Here is a 24,755-nt window from a genome sequence, read left to right as displayed (position 1 = left end):
AAACGGCTAATTTTGAGAAAGCACCTTTTCATGACAATTGTTATTCATGGAGAATTTGTCAATTCCTCGCAAGAGGCTGTTCCCGTGAAAAGACTTTAGATAGCATAGGCGGGATCGAACCCAGGACCTCTGGCATGAAAGTCCAAAACTAACCATCATGCCACGGGTACTACTTTTTTGAAGCTTTAGCTGATTTTAATTTCATCATAAATCACAATTAAAGAATTCTTTGAAAGTAGGAGAGGAAAAAGGAGGCTTTAATCAAAGCTGGATTTGTTTTGAGACATAAAACTTAATTCATTATTTCTTATAAGATATTATTATTATTCTTCATAAAGATATATTTTATACAAACCAACATTTTAACCTTTAATAAAGCTTTTTTAGTTACGACTGTGTCGTACGAACTTTCTAATGTATCCAATGAGTCTGTTTGAAAGGCTAATCCGCTCAAAATCTTTATTTATAAATTTGAAGTAAACCGTTTCAATGCTTTGGGTTGTGGAGGCCAGGACAGGCAAATAGACTTAAGGAATCGGGTTACGCACTGTTTTCGAATCTTTTACCATTGTAATGTAATGTTTGATTAAAATTTTGAACGTATTAAAAAAAAACATTTTTTTCTTCTAAAACAAAAATACACCTCCAACACGGTATTGAATCAGGTAAGATTTGGTGTGAAAATATTGATTATTTACCAGTCAAACTTTACAATAAAAATGTATGGTTTCATTTAATGTGCAGTATCCTCTCGGATGGCAATAGTAAAACGGGTAAGCAATTTGAACAATTTAATGATGTTAATAATGACGACGACAATAGCCGTAAAAGTGTGGAGTGGTCATGGAAAATTGTTATCGTTTATTTTTTCTAATTGAAAATAATATAGTTATCTTATAGATATCAAGACATGAAGATAGTTTTTGTTAACAGTGAGCCAATTTTATTTGAAAGTAAATGGTTAATAACCATACGTGTTCAATTTACGGCGCTGGTTTATCCTTTGAAAAGAAGGCATTTCTATAATAATCTTGATATATTTGAAATCCGGACGGAATCAATATTATTTAATACTTTTAAGGTTTTTAATTATTATTCAATTAAATAAAAAAACTTCTTAGAATAAATTTATAATATCTTTAGATATTTATAGTTGAATTGCTAGTGTTTGTGAGTTAATTCTACGGACTACTTCAGATGCACTTATAGTAAATAAATAATGTATGATACAAAATGTCTTCATAGCTCTAGCCCCTATTTCAGCTTCTTTTTCATATATATATACACTTTCTTGATATTCGTATTTTGGAAATTATCTTGAGCGTTCTTGATGCAGTAGGTATGTATCTTTACATTTGGTGAGCACTCTTAGAAGATTTTAAATCAAATTGATTTCAATTTTTTAAATTTGCAATAACTCTTAGGAATTCTTCACTATTTCAACTTTAAGACCAAGTAGATTCAAAGATACAAACATACCAAACCCCAATACAATTCTTTATGTATCGCATTTCTTTGAATATGTACGAGTTTTTCTGTTTTGTTTTTTTTTTTTCTTTTTCATGTTTTTGAAATCATTTTGATCAACCTTCAGACTTCTTCTCTATTTCGATGCGTTGTATTTCGCTCAAAATGTCAAAGACTTTATTTCGAACTTCATAAAATACAATCGATTTCAATTTCAAGATTCCTTATATCTATGATGACGAGTAACAACCAGGACCATCAAGGCATGAAGATTGCTTCTTGTGTGTACCTAACCTATAACTACTAACTGTTTTATATATATGTATAGTATATGTATCTTTGCTACTATCGTATTTCTTCAGTGTCAATGTTATTTTTTTGTTTCAAAGTAACAAAATAGCAAATATTGTTGATTGCAATGTAAGATTTCTTTTTTTTTCATCAGTATCCTTATGGTTCTGCAATCTAAAAAGAAGAACATGATTAGAATGTCCTTTGAAGTTTATTTTTGTCTCCATTTCTTTTTCATTTTTCTGCATTTCTTTGCGACTCAGATTGCAATTTTAAAATCAGACACTGAGAAATATGTGGATAAAAATTGTTCTTTTTCAAGGCTTTGGACTTCGTTTGTTTGACATTATTCTATTTTGTACACACTTACATATTTATCAGCACGTACGAAATCAGAGAAAAGGTTGAAATCACACTGAACAAAAATTCACTTGCGATTGCAATTGGACGATAGTTAGAGGGTGTTTCTTTTTTAGGAACAGGTTACATTGATTATATGCTTTGAATAAGATTTTTCATGAATAATTGTCAAATTTTATTTCACATATTACCGAAAAATTCTTTCTTTGAGGACTTGAATCAACTGTAAGGCATTGACTTCTAAGTGAAAAAACAAATTCGTCTTCGAGAAATAACACGGCCAGAAAACTTTTCTTGCAAAATTGTGACTATTTTGTTGTTTTTCGTGCATAAAAATCATAAATCAAAACTTGGTCGAGTGATTCATTCAGCGTCACAGTTGCATCGGCCAAAAAATCGCCTTTTACGTAGGATGGAGAGATGCTTTAGTTCGCCAAATAAAAAAAATGGTCTTCATCACTCAATATTATGATTTTTCATGCAACATTCGGACTTTGTTACATTATGATGCATTTTAAAGACCCAAGAAGATATGAAGCTTCTGGTGCCCTACTATGACCTTTTAAGTTTTACACAAAACTTTGCTGTTCTTGACTTACACACAGAGGTTGAAATGGTGGAATTATTGAGTAAGGTTGCCATATTTTCAAAAATTTGTTCATCAGTTTCACTAATGCCGGTCAGGAAGATGCTATACCACGATACAAAAGTGGCTAAGTCTTTCAAATGCGTCACTATTCTTGTAGTGACTTTGAACAATTTGGGCGTGTGATTTAAATTGTGGCGTAGTTTATACTTGTCAATTAACAAAAGATAGTAACTTAAAAATAATAATAGAAATAAAACCTCTTATTGTAAAAACTTCACTATTTTTACGAAAAAAAAATTAATAAAAAATAACAAATTCTATCGAAACTGATTTGAAATTTTCAGTAAACGAAAACAAAATCTTCATTAATTAAACAACTGAAAACAAAATAAATTTTTTTGTCATTTACGTATCTTTTTTATTCAGTGTACTTATCAATACCAAATGTTGTGTTCAAAAAAATCTTACCGTTTTAATAAACACTCCTAAATTTTATAATTCAGAATTATGAACCAATTTTTTTAAATAAAAAAGAGGCTGGGAAACTTCCCATCCCGTCCGTCGATTTGTCTTGGTTAAAACATCGTCTATATGTACTCGTATCAATTTTTTTCAAATTTGCGTACTATACTATATATAAAACAATATTTTCTGTGAAATAAAATAAGTTTGAAGCCAATATTTTTAATTTTTTGAAAAGCTATTTGAGTCTAAAGTAAATTTTTACCAAGTTTAAGCATTGGTTTTTTTTTTGAGTTTTATTTTTTGTAAACAAAAACTGTCCCTTCGATTTTTCAAAATTTTACCGAATGTTGAAAACAATATTTTTTATAAGATAAAATTAGTTTGAAGCCAATATTTCAAATTTTTGAAAAGATATTTGAGTCGAAAATCAATTTCTACCACCTTTTGTTTTTTTTAATGTTTTTAATTTTTTGTAAAAAAAAACTGTCAATTTGATTTTTTTCAAAATTTTACTGATTGTTAACAATAATATTTTTTGAAAGATAAAAGTAGTTTAAAACCAATATGTACAATTTTTGAAAAGATATTTGAGGCGAAAATCAATTCTTACCAACTTTTATACTTTTTTTTAGGTTTTTATATTTTGTAAAATAAACTGTCGATTTTTATCAAAATTTATCCTTATGTTGAAAACAATATTTTTTATAAGTAAAAATTAGTTAGAAGCTATTATCTCAAGTTTTTGAAAAGATATTCGTCGAAATCATTTTTTACCAACTTTTGTTAATGTTGAAAACAATATTTCTTATAAGATAAAATAAGTTTGAAGCCTGACACATTTTTTTTCAGTTTTTTTGATCTATAAAAAAAACCATTTAATGGATTTCAAAAAATATACTTCTTTGATATCAACTTACAATATATGATTCAAAATTTAATTCAAGTCTCTAGCGTTTTTGGTTCGTACGATATTTAGGGTTATCCAAAATGAAGTCGATATCTCTTCTGGTTCTTAAGCTATGGACGACGAAAAATACTTCGCGAACGTACGTACACACGCACGCACAGAAGTCTTTCTAAAAATCTTTTATTTCGACTCTTGGGACCTTGAAACGTCGAGAAATGTCAAAATTTTTAATTTGACAAATCGGACCCATTACAATAACTTCCTATGGGAAGTTAAAAAGAGGCTGGGAAACTTTTCATCCCGTCTGTCGATTTGTCTTGGTTAAAAGTTCGTCTATATGTACTCGTATAAATTTTTACCCAATTTGCGTACTATTTTTTGTAGATTTTATTTTTTATGAAAAAAAAGAGTGTTGGATTTTTATATAAAAATTACCGAATATAGAAAACAATATTTTCTGTGAAATAAAATAAGTTTGAAGCCAATATTTTTAATTTTTTGAAAAGCTATTTGAGTCAAAAGTAAATTTTTACCAAGTTTTGGTATTGTGTTTTTTTAGAGTTTTATTTTTTGTAAAAAAAACTGTCCATTCAATTTTTCAAAATAGTACCGAATGTTGAAAACAATATTTCTTATAAGATAAAATTAGTTTGAAGCCAATATTTCAAATTTTTGAAAAGATATTTGAGTCGAAAATCAATTTTTACCAACTTCTATTAATTTTTTTGTAGGTTTTTATATTTTTTTTTTTTTTAAATGTCAATTTTCATTTTTCAGAATGTTGAAAACAATATTTCTTATAAGATAAAATAAGTTTGAAGCCTGTTTTTTTTTGATTAGATTTTTATTTTTTATAAAAAAAACAGTGAATTTGATTTTTTTCAAAATTGTATCAAATGTCAAAAACATTATTCTTCGTTGCACAAAATTTTTTTGGAGATGTAATCATATTTTAGTCGTAAAATTTTGGAGGTGACACATTTTTTTCCAGTTTTTTTGATTTATAAAAAAAAAACCATTTAATGGATTTCAAAAAATATAAATCTTTGATATCAACTTACAATATATGATTCAAAATTTAATTCAAGTCTCTAGCGTTTTTGGTTCGTGCGATATATAGGGTTAACCAAAATGAAGTCGATATCTCTTCTGGTTCTTAAGGTATGGACGACGAAAAATACTTCGCGAATAAGTACACACGCACGAACAGACGTCTTTCTAAAAATCTTTTATTTCGACTCTAGGGACCTTGAAACGTCGGGAAATTTCGAAATTTTCAATTTGACAAATCGGTCCCATATATACATATACAATAACTTCCTATGGGAAGTTAAAAATCCTACTTTTTGTTGAATCCAAACCCACTATATTTCTCTTAAACGTAAAATTAAAAATTATTGACCATATCTTCCATATCCTGTTAATTTTATGATTGTTTATATTTGTAATTACAAAAATCAAACTTTTTTGAATTTTCAAAAAAAAAAAATGTTTCTTGTGTTTTGTTATTAATTAAAAACTTTTAGGATTGTAATATAAGGCCAGTGCAATTGCCTTATATCCTGTAAAACTTTCGATACCGGAAAAATATTATTATTAAAATCAATAAAGTCCATTAAAAGTAAATAAGAAAAAAAAAATAAAAGAAAATCTCAAACAAAGTGAAGAAAAATTAAAAAAAAAAAAAAAACTCCAAACGGAAAACATAACGAACGAATATCGCATTTGGGGCATCTTAATTGCCATACTTTTCCAAATCAAAAGGCCAACTTGTAATTAAAATTTCATTGGTTTTTTTGCTATAGCCGTTGGTGTTCGTTTGGTTGTTCTTGATTTTCTTGTTGTTATTGTTATTGTTTTTTTTTTTTTTTATTTTGTTGTTCGTTTTTTCTACAATCTTTATTTTTTTTCCGAATTTTTTTTAACAAAAAGAGAGTGCTGAAAGATCCATTATTTCTGTGTTGGTTTTCATTTGACCCGAAGCCATACCGGAAGTGTGCCAATCTCTATATATCGCTATATCGCCATGATTTTCAGTTCAAATTGTTAAGAAGAACAAAAAAAATTGTTTTTATTATATTCTACAGCAATAATCTGAAGAATACAAAATCTTGAAACATTTTTCACAACTTCCTTATAATATAGATGGGGTACGTATATACACCAGAGTTACCATTTTCATATAAATGCATTGTGTACAGATAGTTTTCTTTTAAAACTCTTTAAAGATTGTAGCAAAAAATATTAAGATTCTGTAAATCATGTAATTAAGATGACGAAAAACATTCAGTAAAACTTTAACAGTTTATGTTAAAAAGTTTGAGTTTTTCAACTTTTGAACGCGATGTCTGTCAAACTAGATGTCATACATAGAAATGAATAGTATTTGGCTTCTTTTCGGTACATGTTTAGCCCAATCACCATTCAAAAACTTATGCTAGTATAACCTTAAAATCGTGTTAATTTTGGATGAAATAAAAAACTTCATGAAGTCCGAAGTTTTAAGATTATGCTTAGTATTTTTTTGCAGTAAAACTCCCTTATATTCACTCCCTTAAAGTATTATCACCCATTTTTACTATATATTTAAAATCAGTGCCAATATTATCGTGAATGGCAAATAATACAGCAAAATATTTCCATTTAAAGGCATAGTTGCAATAAGATATTTTAAGAATGCAAAATAACTCTTTTTTGACACAAACATTTGGTGACAAAATCATCGTAAGAAATCGACCTGTCCAAATCGTTTATGTAATTTTACACTCTTGGGCTTTAAATATCTAGTCTTCGTTTATAACCAGCAACCAAGCCAACATTTAACTCGTCATTAACAAAATATGACGGGGTATGTTCAAAAAGTGGTGCAAAATGGATAGTGACAGGCGTGGAGGTCACTTGCTTGGTATTTTCCTCAAACATTAAAAAAATCAAAAACAATTTAGAATTTATTTACAAAAAAAAAAAAGAAACTTATAGAAGATAGAAACGAAAATATTTGTATCATAGATTGATTTGATAAAACAATTCAATTTTTGCAATTTTTAAAAAATATATATATATATAAAAATTATCTACTTATTTCTCTCAAAATCACTGATTGAAAAGATATAAATAAGTCTTATTTTAAGTTTTACTTCGAAAAATTCTTAAATTGATTTTTAAATGTTTTTGATAAAACTTACTAAATAGGAATAACTTTTGAAAGAACTTTTTGTGTTAAAAAACTTTTCTAGGAGAATTCATACATTTTTCTGTTCCGCTGAAAGTCTAACATTGACAAAAAACGATAGCCTGTGTATGTATGCACAACGTGTACAAAATATTAAAGCATACTACAAGAAGTGAAGAAATTTGAAGAGACTAGATTGGTTACATATATTGTAAGGCCCGTGCATCATCGTTTCTCTCGTAATGCTGAAAATATCGCTGTTGTAAGTGAAACTGTTGCCGCAGACCCGAATGTGTTGATTAATGTCCGTTCTCAGGAATCAGGACAATCTTAATTCGTATTTTGCATTTGGATCTACACCTATATCGATTTAAAGTCCAGCCCACACAACAACTGAAGCCAAGTGACCATTCACAACATCGCGTTCGGTAGTACATACGTTAAATGGGTGCTTAAACAACAGGCGGCGCGGCGCCGCCGGAAGGTGATTTTGTCAACAAAATTGTCTTCAGCGATTATTCATAAACGGTGTTTTTTTAAGAGCTTGAGAACTTTTTTTAAAAAAAAAAAATGCATACAATTTGCAAAATCTCATCGATTCTTTATTTGAAACGTTAGATTGGTCCATGACATTTACTTTTTGAAGATAATTTCATTTAAATGTTGACCGCAGCTGCGTCTTAGGTGGTCCATTCGGAAAGTCCAATTTTGGGTAACTTTTTCGAGAATTTCGGCCGGAATAGCCCGAATTTCTTCGGAAATGTTGTCTTCCAAAGCTGGAATAGTTACTGGCTTATTTGTGTAGACTTTAGACTTGACGTAGCCTCACAAAAAATAGTCTAAAGGCGTCAAATCGCATGATCTTGGTGGCCAACTTACCGGTCCATTCCTTGAGATGAATTGTTCTCCGAAGTTTTCCCTCAAAATGGCCATAGAATCGCGAGCTGTGTGGCATGTAGCGCCATCTTGTTGAAACCACATGTCAACCAAGTTCAGTTCTTCCATTTTTGGCAACAAAAAGTTTGTTAGCATTGAACGATAGCGATCGCCATTCACCGTAACGTTGCGTCCAACAGCATCTTTGAAAAAATACGGTCCAATGATTCCACCAGCGTATAAACCACACCAAACAGTGCATTTTTCGGGATGCATGGGCAGTTCTTGAACGGCTTCTGGTTGCTCTTCACTCCAAATGTAGCAATTTTGCTTATTTACGTAGCCATTCAACCAGAAATGAGCCTCATCGCTGAACAGAATTTGTCGATAAAAAAGCGGATTTTCTGCCAATTTTTTTAGGGCCCATTCACTGAAAATTCGACGTTTTGGCAGATCGTTCGGCTTCAGTTCTTGCACGAGCTGTATTTTATACGGTTTTACACCAAGATCTTTGTGTAAAATCTTCCATGTGGTCGAATAACACAAACCCAATTGCTGCGAACGGCGACGAATCGACATTTCACGGTCTTCAGCAACACTCTCAGAAACAGACGCAATATTCTCTTCTGTACGCACTGTACGCATTCGTGTGGTTGGTTTAATGTCCAATAAAGTAAACTGAGTGCGAAACTTGGTCACAATCGCATTAATTGTTTGCTCACTTGGTCGGTTATGTAAACCATAAACCGGACGTAAAGCGCGAAACACATTTCGAACCGAACACTGATTTTGGTAATAAAATTCAATGATTTGCAAGCGTTGCTCGTTAGTAAGTCTATTCATGATGAAATGTCGAAGCATACTGAGCATCTTTCTCTTTGACACCATGTCTGAAATCCCGCGTGATCTGTCAAATACTAATGCATGAAAATCCTAACCTCAAAAAAATCACCCTTTACAAGAAGTGAAGAAATTTGAAGAGACTAGATTGGTTACAGATATTGTAAGGCCTGTGCATCATCGTTTCTCTCGTAATGCTGAAAATATCGCTGTTGTAAGTGAAACTGTTGCCGCAGACCCGAATGTGTTGATTAATCTCCGTTCTCAGGAATCAGGACAATCTTAATTCGTATTTTGCATTTGGATCTACACCTACTTACTTACTTAAGGTGGCGCTACAGTCCTGTGTGAACTAGGGCCTCACCCAACAAACTCCTCCATCTAGCTCGGTCCCTAGCTAGATGTCTCCAGTATTCGCGCTCCAAGTTGGGTGAGGTCACCTTCCACTTGTGCGCGCCACCTGATCCGCGGTCTTCCTCTACTGCGCTGTCCTGTGGGTGCGGATTCGAAGACTTTCCGGGCCGGAGCATTGGTTTCCATGCGCTCTACGTGACCCAGCCATTTTAGTCGTTGGACTTTTACTCTTCTGGCTAAGTCTACGTCGCTGTACAGCCCGTACAGTTCGTCGTTCCATCTTCTCCTCCACCCCCCTTCGATGCATACGGGACCGTAGATCACACGAAGACCTTTTCTCTCGAAGCGACAAATGGTGCTTTCATCCGCTTTTGTCATGGTCCATGCTTCTGCACCGTATAGCAAGAAGGGGATAATAAGGGTCTTATATAGCAACACTTTGGTCCCTCGAGAGAGGACTTTACCACTCAATTGCTTTCTAGTCCAAAGAAACAGCGATAAGCAAGAGTTATTCTGCGTTTGATCTCAGTGCTGGTGTTGTTTTCTGCGTTTACAGCGGAGCCTAGGTCGACTAAGTCCTTGACTACCTCAAAGTTACGTCTGTCGATTGTGACATTTTGACCAAGACGTCGGTGTTGTATGTCCTTTCTAGACGACAGCATGTACTTTGTTTTGCCCTCATTAACCGTTGAATCCATTTTTGCCACCTCTGCCTCAATACTCACAAAAGCCCCATTGACATCAAGCTGAGTTCTTCCGATTATGTCAATGTCATCAGCATATGCCAGTAATTGGACAGACTTTTGAAAGATAGTGCCTCTAGTGTTGACGTGTGAGCTCTGCACTATTCTTTCAAGCACGATGTTAGAAACATCACATGACAGCGCATCACCTTTTCTTAAACTTTTTTTGACATCGAAAGGTTCTGTTAAGTTGTTTCCAACCTTTATGGAGCAGCGTGAATTCTCCATGGTCATCCTGCACAAACGGACGAGTTTGGCAGGTATGTAAAAACTAGACACGGCTCTATACAGCTCGTCCCTATAGATGCTGTCATATGCGGCCTTGAAATCGATGAAAAGATGGTGGGTGTCGATTTGGTGTTCTTGAGTTTTTTCCAGGATCTGCCGTGATGTGAATATTTGATCAACTTTGGACTTTCCTGGTCTAAAACCACACTGATAAGGACCTATCAGTCCTGTGAAGGTGATTTTGTCAACAAAATTTTCTTCAGCGATTCTTCTGAGAATCCTCCAGTAATAGAGGTTACTTTTTGGTGCGTTCTTTTGCCCTTAGGTGTTATTAGACTTTACTTCTCGAAAACGACTATGGAAAGACTGTCACAGTCAATTTGGAGCGTTATAGTCATACGACTTGTTTTGCCTGCTATTGAAGAATACGACTTAGAAAATATAATATGGATTCGACAAGACGGTCCCACATACCACACAACTCGGGAAAATATGGCTTTATTGCAAGAAACATATCATAATTTATTAACGTGGTGATATTAACTGGCCGCCAAGATCATGGGATTTCACTCCACTGTATTTATTTTGTGGGGCTACGCGAAAGACCGAGTTCATGCAGATAAACCTTTAACATTTGAGCACGTTTGTACGTCCATATGTTGCGACGTTTTTTTTGTCGTTAAAAGCTCAAGAACCAGAATAGATATCGACTTTTAATAAATTTGGTTGTACAGATATTAGTGCAGAAAAGGCGCTCAAGAAAATTGCGTCGGTGGTTTTTTACCATAGCAGTTTAACATTTTGTTTGACCCTAAATATCTCATTATAGATTGTAACGTTATACCAAACAAGTATATTTTTGGAAAAATACAATTAACGTTTATTTTTTATAAAGCAAAACAAATTAAAAAAAATTTTCAACACGAAAATTTTACAAACAAAAAATGGTTTTAGCCCCAAGACAATTTTGTGCAACGAAAAATAACGTTTTTGATATCAGGTAAAATTTTGGGAAAAATCGAATTCACACTTGTTTTTATAAAAAATAAAAACCTAAAAAACATTACTCAAAGTGGTAAATATTAAATTTCGACTCCAATATATTTTCAAAAATTTGAGATTATGGCTTTTTATTTCTTTTATCTTATAAGATATATTGTTTTAAACATTCGGTAAATAAAAACCTAAAAAAAATTAATAAAATTTAGTAAAAATTGGCTTCAAATTAATTTTAATTTATAAAAAAATATTGTTTTCAACATTAAGTAATTGTTTATAAAAATCTAACAGTCCGTTTTTTCATAAAAAATTTAAATCTACTAAAAATGGTAAAAATTGATGTTTGGTTCTCGTTATCTCGTGAATAATAGAAAACATTGGCTTCAAATTAATTTCACACATCCAATTTCTATTCGTCTATATTAGAAATAAAAACTTTAAAAAAATGCTACTAAAATTGGCAGAAAATTGGTTTTCGAATAAAAATATCATTAACCAAAATACATTTTGATATCAAATAATTTTATCATATGCAAACATTTTTAATATTCTTAGTACAATTCAACTCACAACTTTTTTAACAGAACTCGAAAACCTACAAACCTTTTAAGCAAGATAAATCGAAAGAAGGGATGGGAATTATCAGTGTGGGTCGCATCCCAGCCTCTTTTTGTATTTGTGTCATATGACACAAATAATCAGTATCGGATGAGACTAGCGACTTCACTTATCATCACAAAAAATAGTCAATTGACATTGAATCGGAAGATTTATTAACGCATCACTCTGTTTATGTTCAAAATTTCAAGAAACCAAGTTCAAAAAGAAATCAGTTGATAACTGACCAAATGGTTGCCAGTTTTGCAAACTTAAAGATATTCATTTGAAGAAGATCTTAAAATTAAGTCACTTATTCAATTTCTGAGCATTTTAGATAAAGCGAAAAATTGGAGCTAGCATGCTAGATTTTATCTGATATTAAAAGTTTGAAAAACAAATATCAATGACACTCAAAAATTGTCACATTAGTTAAGTTTTCTGAACTTACGTCTTAATGGTCCCTCGAATTAAAGAAAGCAAAATGATCCCTATTCTGGTCTTCTTTTCATCTCAAGAACTAGAAAAAATATTAGTTTCTAATAAATTTTGTTTTAAAAATGATTAAAAGCATATACAAATTTTAACATATTTTCGACATATGGTTTTCAAACTTATTTCATCAAATAAAAAACATTATTTAACGGTTGATATTTTGAGGACCTTGCTTGGCCTAGATCCTTTCTGATATTGGAGGTTATTTTGGTGGGCTTCAGGGCAAAAATTGGAACAAGTTCTTTTTGAGTTTGGGTTCGTTTCGTCTATTGACATCGTCAGGCAAAATCAAAACTTACTTTCTGGCTTTACCTTGTACTTTACTATATTATTTTTTGTATACCAATTTGTATTTTGAATACTTGCGATGTTCTCTTCCTTTTTATTTCATTCCTTTAACTGTTTACGTTTGTCGACTACCTCTCTCATACACGACACGATACCCCGGCTTCCGTACAAATTTAACTAATCCCTTTTTCAATGGTACATACACAATTTCAAGCCCATTGACCCGATTCTCGAGCTCAAATAAACTGAGCTTGGACAATGTTTTTGTTTTGTCTTATTTTAAATATTAAAACTAATAAAAGGCTCTCCTTCACTTGAAACTTTTTGGGTGGATACGTTACTTGGAGGTTAAAAAAAACGTCACTGAGATATAAATACTGCTGCCTTTCCTCTGAGCATAAGTCTTCCTTTTTTTACAACTATTGGGTAGGTTACCTTGGCGTATGCGTACTTTTTCTTTAATTTCTTAGTCGATTCGTAACAATTGTTGTTTACTTTCGGTTAAAACAAAAAACAATAGACAGTTTTTTACAACAAAGTTCCTAAAAATTCCATCCCAAACTTGTAGTACATTCTTAATACCTCAACAACTAAGTGTTTTTTTGAAGTTCCTTGTACTTGTCTTATTAGAAAAAAATATCATTTGCCTCCTTAAATGCCTTTATTTGAATTTATCCAATTTAATTATCAAAAAAAGGAATTTCGGCATATACCCTTAACTAAACTCTTTTTAATATCTCTCTTTTTGAATTTTGAATTACAAAAACAAGTTTGAAAAATACCAAACAGTCGTGCGTTAAATTTTATTTCCGTTTCTATAACCATTACCATAAAAACAAGACTTACTTGTTTCGTAGTATAAATCTTTTTTATTGGATAATTTGATTATTTGATAAAATAGAATTATAGCTAATTTTTGTGTTTTCGTTTCTGTTCTTGTTTTTGGTAATGGTAATGACTTTTAGAATGTTTTGGTTACCTGAACGCATTAATATACATAACATGAATTTAGACTGAAATTCATTTTGATATGAGAAATAGCAAAGAGCGAAGGTAGAAGGTACGTACTTTTGTAGATATATACATATCTAACTTACCTACTGAATAAAATATGAAATGAAATATAAACTTGATTGATAAAGCAATTTATTTCTACTCCAAAAATGTTTAGGTCTAAGAAAGGGTATGAGATAGGTATGTTATAGGTATATTTTAATTCAAGATTCATTTTGAAGAATGGTTTTTGGAAGTATTTTGAGTTGAGTTATAACAAAATGTGGAATTCTTAAGAGGATCTTATATTTATACCTGAGACTTTCTAGACAGCAAAATAAAGATTTATGAATAGGTAGGGTATGGAATATAATATAATATAAACGTATCCAAAAAATAAAGGAGTGAGGCAAATAAGAACAGCTCCTCATTTTTATTCTCGGAACCTTTAGGAATGCTTTTGTTGTTAGATCTCAGAAATTGAAAACGGCAAAGAGATTCAATTTTGTAATCAATGTTTAGTTTATTGTAAGTGTTTTGGGGGATATTTAAATTAAATTAATCACTTTTATTTCTAAACTTTGCCGTTTTATTATTAAAAATTTATAGGTCACTATGATGAGTATTAATGAAAATATGAACCTTTCATCAACCCTCTGAAAGTAACTTTTAACTAATACTAGGCTACAAAAACGTTATGATGGTTTTGTATAAGCAAAAGTATTATTTTACTGAAACATTGTTTTCTACTTTAATATCAATTTGTATGATGTGAGGTTTAGAAATTTGAGCTGCATCCTTATTCTGCTTTTCTTGCCTCTATAAAGTTTTAACATTAATTTTATTCAAGCTTTTTTTTGAACAGTTTCAAACTTTTATTTTAATGGGGTAGACATTCCTATAGTAGAGTATTTTTGGTGTAACCAGCGGGATTCTTATTATGTTCCCTCATTTTAATATATATGGAGGTATATAGAACACCCTTTCAGAAAACTTTTGGAAACAAGGGAAATACGTTACAAAATTTAATAAAACCACAAAAAATATTCAAGGAATATTTTTTAGGCTTGAACCAATAAAATTGAATACTTAGAAATTATATTTATTTATCGCCTACGACATGATTTATCATTTTTTTGATGACATTAAATCTGATTAATTTTCGCATGAACAAATAAAGAAAACAAAATTTCAAACAAGTGACAAATTTTTTGGAAAAAAACCCACGTGGTTAAACTTTCAATTTGCTAATAAAAACCACATGAGATAATTTTTGTGGTAGGTTGGTTGAAACTTTCGTAAGTATTATTGTATACGTTAAAATCAAAATTGAAAATTATTTTTAAATTAAAAACTTTAAATATATATTTCGAAAGAATTTTGAACATTTTTATGAAATTGTATTAAAAACCACTTTTGTTTATAAAAGTTTAAATTGAAAGTAAGCCAAAAACAAAATGTCTTCGCTGCTAAGATTCATAAATATAAAAATGTTGTTATGTACGTATATGTTTTTTTCAATTTTGTATTATTACTTGCGACATATAGGAACTATATGGCAAGTTTTGCATTCGTGCAAAATTTCGAACTCGAGATTTTAATCAAACATGATATTACGATGGTAGAGAAGCCGAAAAAAGTGGGTCCCGCGATTCCGTCCGGTCGGTTTTGTCTGTCTGTCCACGCTCCTACAGCCTAAACCATTGGGTCGATTGACTTCAAACTTGGAAGTTAAGGTTTTCAGCAGATTCGCGTTAGGCGTTTTTTTCATATTTTTTTTAAGATCAAAACTAACAGTGGCCCCCATACAATTTTTTTGGTCAAAAAACGATAATTCGAATTTTCTCAAAAACAAACCGATAGATTTTTCTTAAATTTTCTCTAAAATTTTATTTTTTAACTTGGCTTCTTTTAATAAGAAAAACATATTTTTGTATTGCTCAGGAATGGTACCGCTCATAGAACCGTTATTTTGTTTTTTAATTTTCTCAGCAACTTATGAATTGATTTCAATAATTTTTTTTCTGAGTAAGCTCTTATATTGCCTTAACAATATGTGATTATCAAAAGTGCAATTTTTAATTGTTTGAATTTTTAAAAAAACATTGAAATTTTTTTTTTCAAAATTCAATATCTCAAAAACGGGTCAACATTTTTTTACAAAATTCAAATGTAAGGCGTATATTTTTAATCTCTAAACAACTCCATACCAAAAATATTTTTAGAACAAAATTGAAAAATTTTATATACAAAAAATTTATTAAAAAAAAAACCGCTCTAACGATTTTCAAAAAAATAATTTGAAAAATCAACGGTTTTTTTATTTATAAAATGGCATTTGAATTTTTGAAGACAAACTTATTTTTCAGGTAAAATTTTGAATCTTAAAAAAAAAATTTTTTAATTATTTTTACTGTATTTAAAATTATTTTGACAAAATTTTAATTACATTCCTATCTTTTATCCAAATTAATGCATTTGGTTAATAATGTATTTTTATAACTATAACTATTGTAAATACCAACTATGGCCTATGCCACTGCATCGGATTAACGAATATGATATGTTTAATCAACAATCTATTTAAAGTGTCTATCAAGAAGTAATATCTTGGTACTTTTGTATACCTATATGATTTTAAAATATTTTTCTTTTGCTTGCCTTCGCCTAAATAAAAGAATAAATACTTAGTACAAGTTAAAGAAACGGGCCAGAAAGAGTATTTTCTATTAGAATCATTTTTTCAACGTGTACACATTATACCTATCTACTTATAAAGGTATTACGTACATACAACTTCTGCAACTACTGCTTACGTATCACTTCATAACTAAAATCCAAAACGTCCAAGAGCCTGACTGTAAACATCACATGAATAGCAATTTCTTCTACCTGATCCTATACTTGTTTCTTTTAAACTTTAACGAAAAAAATAAACTTAACTTAATAACTCCATGTTTGCGCTGAAAACTTATAGGAAATGAGGATTGGGATTGGATTGTAGTAAGAACCTTCCAATTACCAATAACATTCCTTCATTATCATCATAAACATGGCTTTATCTATCTAACCTAACTACCTAACTACACAACCAATAGGAGGCGATCGCTTTACAATTTAAACATTCATCGTATGCCTCTTTCTTATCTTATTTATTTTCCATCCTGGTTCTTCTTAGATGAAATTACAATAAAGCTATCTAAAGGAAAAAAGCTTTGAAGGAACAAGTTGAATCTATATGAATCGCATCGTAGCTTTATACATAATAGAAACCATTTTTCATATACAAAGATCGTACCCAAGTAAAAGCAGACTTATGAATGTAAATAACAACAAATATGGGTAAAAAATCCTAAACAGCTGACAAGCATGCAAAAGTTTGTTTCATCCCCTTATTAGATACAATATTAAGCCATTTTGTTTGTTATATAAAGTGCATTGATATAAATAAAACAAAAACAAATTCATGAACCTTCATATGGATGCTCTTTAAGCCTAGTACATACTTGTGAACCATCTCGTGAACCCATACAAATTTCAGTTTTTGGTTCACCCGTGAACATGTTCGTGAAGCTGAGTGGAGAACAAAGTGGAGAGTTTTCGTTCACGGGCAATTCACGTGCAAAATGAACGGGAACTGTTGGTGAAGCTGAAGTCAAATGTTCACAACGTGTACTCACAAGTGTGTACCAGTGAGCAATGTCAAAAGTTCACTTTCTCCACTGGGGAACGTTCACTTCACGAGGAAGTATGTACTAGGCTTTAAGGTAAAACATATACAAGTGTAGACTTTTTGGGTCGAAAATTAATTATCTCCCTTATTCTGCTGGCTGCTTATGGGAATGGAAATAATATTTTTTTCTCGCTTCCGCTGAATTTCTCCACTTTCGATACTAACGCCAACGACTCGGTATCGGTATCTTGTCGTCCTAAAAGTTTCGGCTCATGAGAGTACTATGGTTTTCATATACAAAGATCGCGCGGATTTTTTTGAGACAAATCAAATGGCGTTTATATCTTTGAAGACAAACTTATTTTACAGGAATATTTTAAAATCTTATATAAGTACTTTCTTAAACATACTCTTAGCATACAGGAGCAAGTTCGTGCGACCCAGTCGTGCATTTTATTTTTTATTAAAAATGTATCCATACAATTTTTTTAATATAGTCCGTATAAAAGCTTATTCGGTTGACCGTCATGCCTAAACAAGATAAACCACCAACAAAACTTAAATCGAACAGACCAATATACCAGCTTATACAAATCAAAAAGGTAAAAGTTTTCAAAAAGCTGCTACTACAAAGGCTTAGCAAAATAATGGATTAAGGAAGACTAATTACGAAATATACATTTTTATTTACATTCCAAGATAAATAAATTGGGTGGCGCAACAGTCCATTTAAGAACTAGAGCCTAGTGACTGACAACTCTCAACCATTCCTGTGTGATTACTGTTGTCAGGGATGGAAGGGACCTACAATTTTAAGCCGAATCCGAACGCAAATTTGAGAAAGTACTTTTCATGACAAGAATTACTCTTAGAGAATTTGTCAATTCCTCGCAAGATTCAGTACCCGTGAAAAAACTTTAGGTGGCATAGGCAGGGATCGAAAACAAGACCACTCGCATGACATTCCAATGCACTAACCATCATTCCACGGGTACATTCCAAGATAGACTCTCGAATTATGAATATGGTGGATGGAAAAGGCAATTTAAGAAAAATAAGTATTCCCAGCTACATTCTTAGATGTTGCTCAAGCCCTTATCAGGGTTGATCACTTGGGACTTGAGTAAATATGAACATTCCCAAGCAATACTACAAGATACTAAAATCATATGTTACAAACCTGCCCTTCAGGATAGAGTATGGTACGACTAAAATTACTCGGAACTACAAAAAATTGAAGCCAATCTACCGCTGGGCACTGGCTTAGGTTTAGGCTTGTATCTTTTATATACAAAAGGATATTTCGCAGTAAATATAAAAGCTATGATGGCTTTATTTACTGATGATACTGCACCAGATAGATCTGTTGCAAAGGTTATACAAAAATTGGCGTATCAAACTAAATGAAACAAATTTGACGCATAGTTAATCTTGCAAATAAAACCATAAATAAAACTCCCACTTCTATAAACAGTACAGAAGTAACTTATTCCAATAGTGCCCAATGGGCACATTATAATGAAAAGAGAAGAGCTAAACTTGAAGTAAGATAGAATTACCTGGTTGAAAGAAATTAACTCTGAACTATTTCTACATAACAAGCTAATTTATGACATCAAACCCATAGTTTGGCTGTACAAGGAAACATTTAAAACAGTCACATTCCAAAGCTCTTCATTGAATATTAAAAGCCCCTTGATATACAAAAACAGCGATCTAGAACGTATCCTTCAAATTATAATGATTACAGAAATGGTAGACGTATCCCATGCCAAATAAGTTGATAGTCTGAAAGCATATCAACCCGACCTTAAAAGAATTATAAATTTAGTAAGAAAAATCTTTTGTTTTGATTAAATGGTGGTATTAGTGCGGTAAGTGTCCCACACTACTCTTTACTGATTCTTATCAAATGTGTTTTGAAGATTTCCTTCGGATGGAAAAAACGTTTCATTAGTTCCTGAAAAAATTTAAAACAAAACTGTTGTAAGGCAATAGAAAAATAAGTTTTTATATTTAAAGAAGCCAATATTTGGGAAAATTTCATGAAAATCTGTCCGGTTGATTTTGAGAAAATTTTAATTTTCATTTTTTGACCAACAAATTTGTATGTTATTTTTGCTCTTAAATAATAATTACAAAAAATCGTAGTCTTTAGTTTCGAAATTTTAATCTCAATCGACCTTGGGGGTCAATAAGGTTGTATGGGTAGGGACGGAATGATTTACCTGCTGTTCCAACCTTTTTTAATTTTGATTAAATCTCGAGTTCGAAATTCTTTAAGAATTCTATACTCAAATATTTCAAAGTTCATAAAACTGAAGAAATTTCATAAAACTTTGGAAGAGGGTTCTTATACTTTTAAATTAGCTTAGTTTTGCAAGACAAAAGCCTTGGCCTCAAAATTAGGACCATTTACATTTTTGTGGATCACTTTAATACCCGACGATAAAAAGTCGACTTTTTAAAAAACAAAAAACAATACAAAACAAAATTCGATGGAGCAACAGTAGGTATAGAACGAGTGCGAGTACTGTTTTCTGGGCGGAGATGACCTGCAGTTTTTTTTAAGCAGAATCCGAAAGCAAATTTGAGAATGCACTTTTCATATGACAAGAATTACTCTTGGAGAAAGGCAATACCTGTGAAAAAAAACTTTAGATGCCGTAGGCAGGGAGCGAACCCAAGACTTCTGACATGACAGTCCAACGCACTAACCATCATTTCACCGTACTACAAAAACAATTACAATACAATTCCCAAAAATCAGATAGTTTGGAAAAGTAGCAGGCTTAAAGTTAATGATTGATGACCCAATCTCTTTGTTTGTATTTATTCTTAAATTATTTTTGAAAACTTTGTTTCAACCACCTTCTTCTAACTAAAAAAAGCAATTTGACAGCTAACAGTATAGGGTTAGAACAACGTGTTAGAACAACGTGTCTTCATTATTAAAGAATATTTCAAAAATAGTGAAAGCTTATGGCGGCTGCAGTTCGAAAATTTCATACAAAATATGGTCGGAATAGTGTTTTAACTTCGTCAACTGTGAAGAGTTTAATTGAAAAATTCATGGAGACTGGATCCGTTGGAGCGGCCAAACACACTGGTCGTCCAAAAACAAGCCGTTCAAATGTGAATGTCGAAGCAGTGCGTGAGAGTGTTGCTGACAATCCAGGAACCTCAATTCGACGTCGTGGACAAGAATTGCAAATTTCAAGAACCTCTCTCCAGCGTATACTCAAAAAAGATCTGTGTCTTCATTCTTACAAAATTCAATTAACACAACAATTGAAGCCTAATGACCATGGACAGAGAAGAGAGTTCGTTGAATGTATTATTGAGCATCAACAAATGGACCCTGATTTTTCGAGCAAAATCATCCTAAGCGATGAAGCACATTTTCATCTTGATGGCTTTTTTAATCGCCAAAATTTCCGCATTTGGGGTTCGGAGAACCCACATGTGATTGTCGAAAACAAATGCATCCACAACGCGTGACTGTATGTTTTGGATTTTGGGCTGGAGGCATAATTGGGCCATATTTTTTTTGAAAATGATGCTGGTCAAGCAGTGACTGCTACTGGTGCTCGATATCGCGACATGATTACACAGTTCTTTCTGCCAAAATTGGATTATATTGATGTGTCCAATATGTGGTTTCAACAAGACGTTGCCACATGTCATACAGCCCGTGAAACAATTCAATTACTGCATGAGACATTTCCAGGTCGTGTACTCTCTCGTTTCGGTGATCAAAATTGGCCTCCTAGATCGTGTGATTTAACACCATTAGACTTCTTTTTATGGGGTTATTTGAAATCACAAGTCTATGTCAACAAGCCCATAACCACCCGTGCATTAAAGGAGGAGATTCAACGCTGCATCAACGAAATTCAGCCTCATTTATGCAGAATGGTCATGGAAAATTTCAACAAAAGAGTGCGCATGTGCATGTAAAGCCGTGGAGGCCATTTGTCCGATGTGTTATTCCATACATAACCCTATCCTATGTACTTTACGAGTCAATAAAAATATAACTATCAAAAGACTAAAAACGGCGTTTTCTATTCAATTCAAATCTTGCGTTAATTTTGGGACACCCTTTATTATAGGAACAATTGAAGTGACATATTTTTACAAATAATTACAAACTAAACAAAATATTTATTTAAAGTTGGTAAGCATTGATTTTAGATTTGACTATCTTGTCAATAAATAAACATATTTTTTCAAACTAATCTTATAGTGTAAAAACATTCCAGATGTAATTTTTTAGAAAAATAAAGTACAATTAATTATTTAAAACTGATTTCCGACTCCAACAGACAACTTATTTTTACAAAAAAAAAATCCGAAAACCTGCAAAAACAACTAAAACCTTAAAATGAATTGTTTTCGAGTCTGTATCTTGCATATAAGGATGATATTGATTTCCACATATTTTTAACTTCAACTTCAGACCGACAGTGTAGGTCGCATCCCAGCTTCTTTTATAATAATTTTTTTCTGAAACAGTATTAAATGTGCTTTGCAACAAAATTGGAGAAACCAAAAATTGAGGGCAAGACTGTTTTTTTAAAGAAGTTAAAAAAGCAATAATATAGGTTTTGAGAACAAGAGGTTTCATTTTGAATAGCCCGATTTTTTGGGTACTTTTATTTTGAAGCTTTAAATTTTTAATATTTGAGAAGTAAGAAATATCGATTTTTCATGCATAATTTTGGAATCAGGCAATTCATTAGCGGCATGACACCCTATTTTACATAAGAACTTTAACTTAGGTCTAAAGATTTTAAAAGTTGAATCCGTTCATAAGAACTTAAACCGTTCGATCACTTGTAACTACGTTTCTTTGCTGTTTGTGTTTCTGAAATGCATTAAAATGATCCGAAAAAATTATCGTCCTTGATAAGACCCATTTTCACCTCAGAGTCTACATACAAATATAAGGCATTGTTGCATTTAAGGGTTGGACACCTAAATGCCATTATTCATCCGCAACGAGTCACTTGTCCCAGATAAGTGATGGATACATTCTGGTTAGCGAAGAGGAAAGTGGACCAATAAGTGACCAATAAACCGCAATTTGATGTGACTTTTTCAACAATTTTGACAGTAAATAAAATAAAGTGCTTCGGAAGTTGTTCAGTTATCATTCTTTTCACGATTTGATGGAACATCAAACTAAACATAAAAATGGCCTATACATAAAAAAGTATTGCTAACTTAAAGCTTTTTTCATGTCTAACAAAAAAAAATCAAAATTTATTTCCTTTCATTACATTTTTTCAACTTTTTCATGAACAATTTTTTTTTACGTTGAAGTTACGACTCTATTCGCGAAATCTACCAATTCATTTAATTCGGGATTCAGAGACGTGATTAAAAAAGTATTAAAGGACTAAAACTGTTTTTTTTTTTTAATTCAGATAAGAGCCATATAGATTAATCTCATATCAAATAAAAAGTGTTTTTTTTTTTTTAAAGTTAACCCATGTTAATATATTTTATTTAGACAATAACCAAACAACAAAATAAAAACAAAACACTTAAAACTTTTAAAATGCATGCATTTCCATTCGACCCACATTATGTACTTTGGCGTGTACTGTACATCAGTACAAACGTGTACTATATTGAACTATCACTCAGTAGTTCATGGAAACAAAACTAAATAAATAAAGGGTCCGCAATTTACAATAACCATTCGTATACACCCACACCATAGAGACATGCTATAAAATTCAAAACCCTTGCATTTATTTTTATTTGTTTATTTTCCTTTTTTTTGTATATATATTGTGTACTGATTGCGTGGGGTGACTCTTTGACCGAATGCATTGCATCGTTTATATTGTTTATTTGAAAAACATATGAATACTCATACGTATAGTATTAGGTATGTACGAGTAGCACGTATTTTTTCTTTAGTTCAATTTTAGTTGATTTAAGTTTAAGTCCCTTTCGCAGTTTAAAAGTCACATTGAAGGTACTCATTCCTTTATATATCAACTCAAAGAGAAAAGATTGTTATTGTTTGGAGGGGATACACTTGAATGGTTGAAGACTTGTAAAATATGTACATACGTGTTTAGGTGGAGGTATGTACGTTCTAGGTAGTGTACATACAAAGTTAGAAATCAAATACAAACAATATGTTTGTTTATTTTTATTTGTTTCAATATTTTCTAAAGAACTTTATAGTTTGCTCAACTAATCGAGGGGACTATATGAGCTGAATACAAAGTGGACAACGTCATTATACTCGCATTTGGGGGAATGTTAGCTTGTTGAAATGAAAACAAATATACATTAAGCTATTGAAATGTTATACCTTTGTTTTTAAATTTACTTTTTTTTTGTATATTTACAGGTGTCCTGGATTAGAAAAAAGGATTATCATCTGCTGACAGTCGGCCTGACGACATATAGTAGTGATGAAAGATTTAGCGCAACACACTTAAAGCACTCAGAGGTAATAATATTTAACAAAAATAAAGAAAACATCACACAGTTTTTAATTTTTAAATTAAGTCACTAAGTTAGGATATAATAAGCTACAAATATTTTCTAAGGCATTTGCTTGTAATAGAATTCGATAAATCTATTTCTTCAAAAAACATACCTTTTGTTACTTATATCAATAAGTGTTTTTTTTTAAGGATACGTGATTTCCCATTGAGCCCACACTTTCCAAGATTTAGACAAACCTTAAATGTTGTGTTTTAATAGTTTTGAAAAATAAACAAATTATAGCAATTATTTTCAATACTGACTTCAAAAACTAAATAAGTTTTGTATGTATAAATGTGAGTACAAACAAAACATTAAATTTTAAAGGGGTTAACATGTCTTTAATTAGAATCTCGCCTACTAAACAATTTCTATAATATCAGGTTTTTAAAATATGCCCTAAAAATGCTAAAAAAAATAAAAACTGTGTTTTTAAGGCTAAGTTAAAACTCAAAATATCTCTTACCAATAAATTGTATGATGATTTTTCAAAGAACACAATCAAAACCATTATCTATACTTTCATAGTTTTAAAAACTACGTCTTGGAGTTAATTTTTAGTACTGATCAACTTTTAAATATACCTGGGGTTCTACTATGTAACTCGATTCTACAATAAAATTGCTTGAATTCGAAAAATTGGTACTATGTATCTGTTTGGCTATTTTTGAACCAACGAGAATCGAATAGTTCTAGTAGTGCCAACTATATTCTTATGGACTTTCGAATAAACGAAGAACTACGTAACTCGAAAGCAGAATTCAAAGCAAGGCAAAATCGAAAATAATAACTCTATGTGTTTGCGAGCGAGATTTTTTTTGTCAAAGTGTAAGTAAAATGTAGAATATGAATTTAATTTACCACCGTAATTACACTGGAAGTTCGTGATTTATGCTAAAAAT

General features: G+C 31.4%; 1 protein-coding gene across 1 annotated transcript in view; it reads left to right on the top strand.

Moving 5' to 3' along the window:
• Window positions 1-23,707: 23,707 nt before the first annotated feature.
• LOC129950478 (lachesin) overlaps window positions 23,708-24,755 on the top strand; it is a gene marked incomplete at its 5' end in the record, with an annotated part of 46,874 nt that continues 45,826 nt past the window's right edge. Inside the window, one exon of the mRNA XM_056062416.1 lies at window positions 23,708-23,815. Coding sequence (XP_055918391.1) covers window positions 23,708-23,815 — 108 coding nt within the window. The remainder of the gene's footprint in view (window positions 23,816-24,755) is intronic.

Source organism: Eupeodes corollae, chromosome 3 (genome assembly GCF_945859685.1).
Source record: "Eupeodes corollae chromosome 3, idEupCoro1.1, whole genome shotgun sequence".
NCBI classification, from domain to species: Eukaryota; Metazoa; Arthropoda; class Insecta; order Diptera; family Syrphidae; genus Eupeodes; species Eupeodes corollae.
This window is presented reverse-complemented; position numbering and strand designations above follow the sequence as displayed.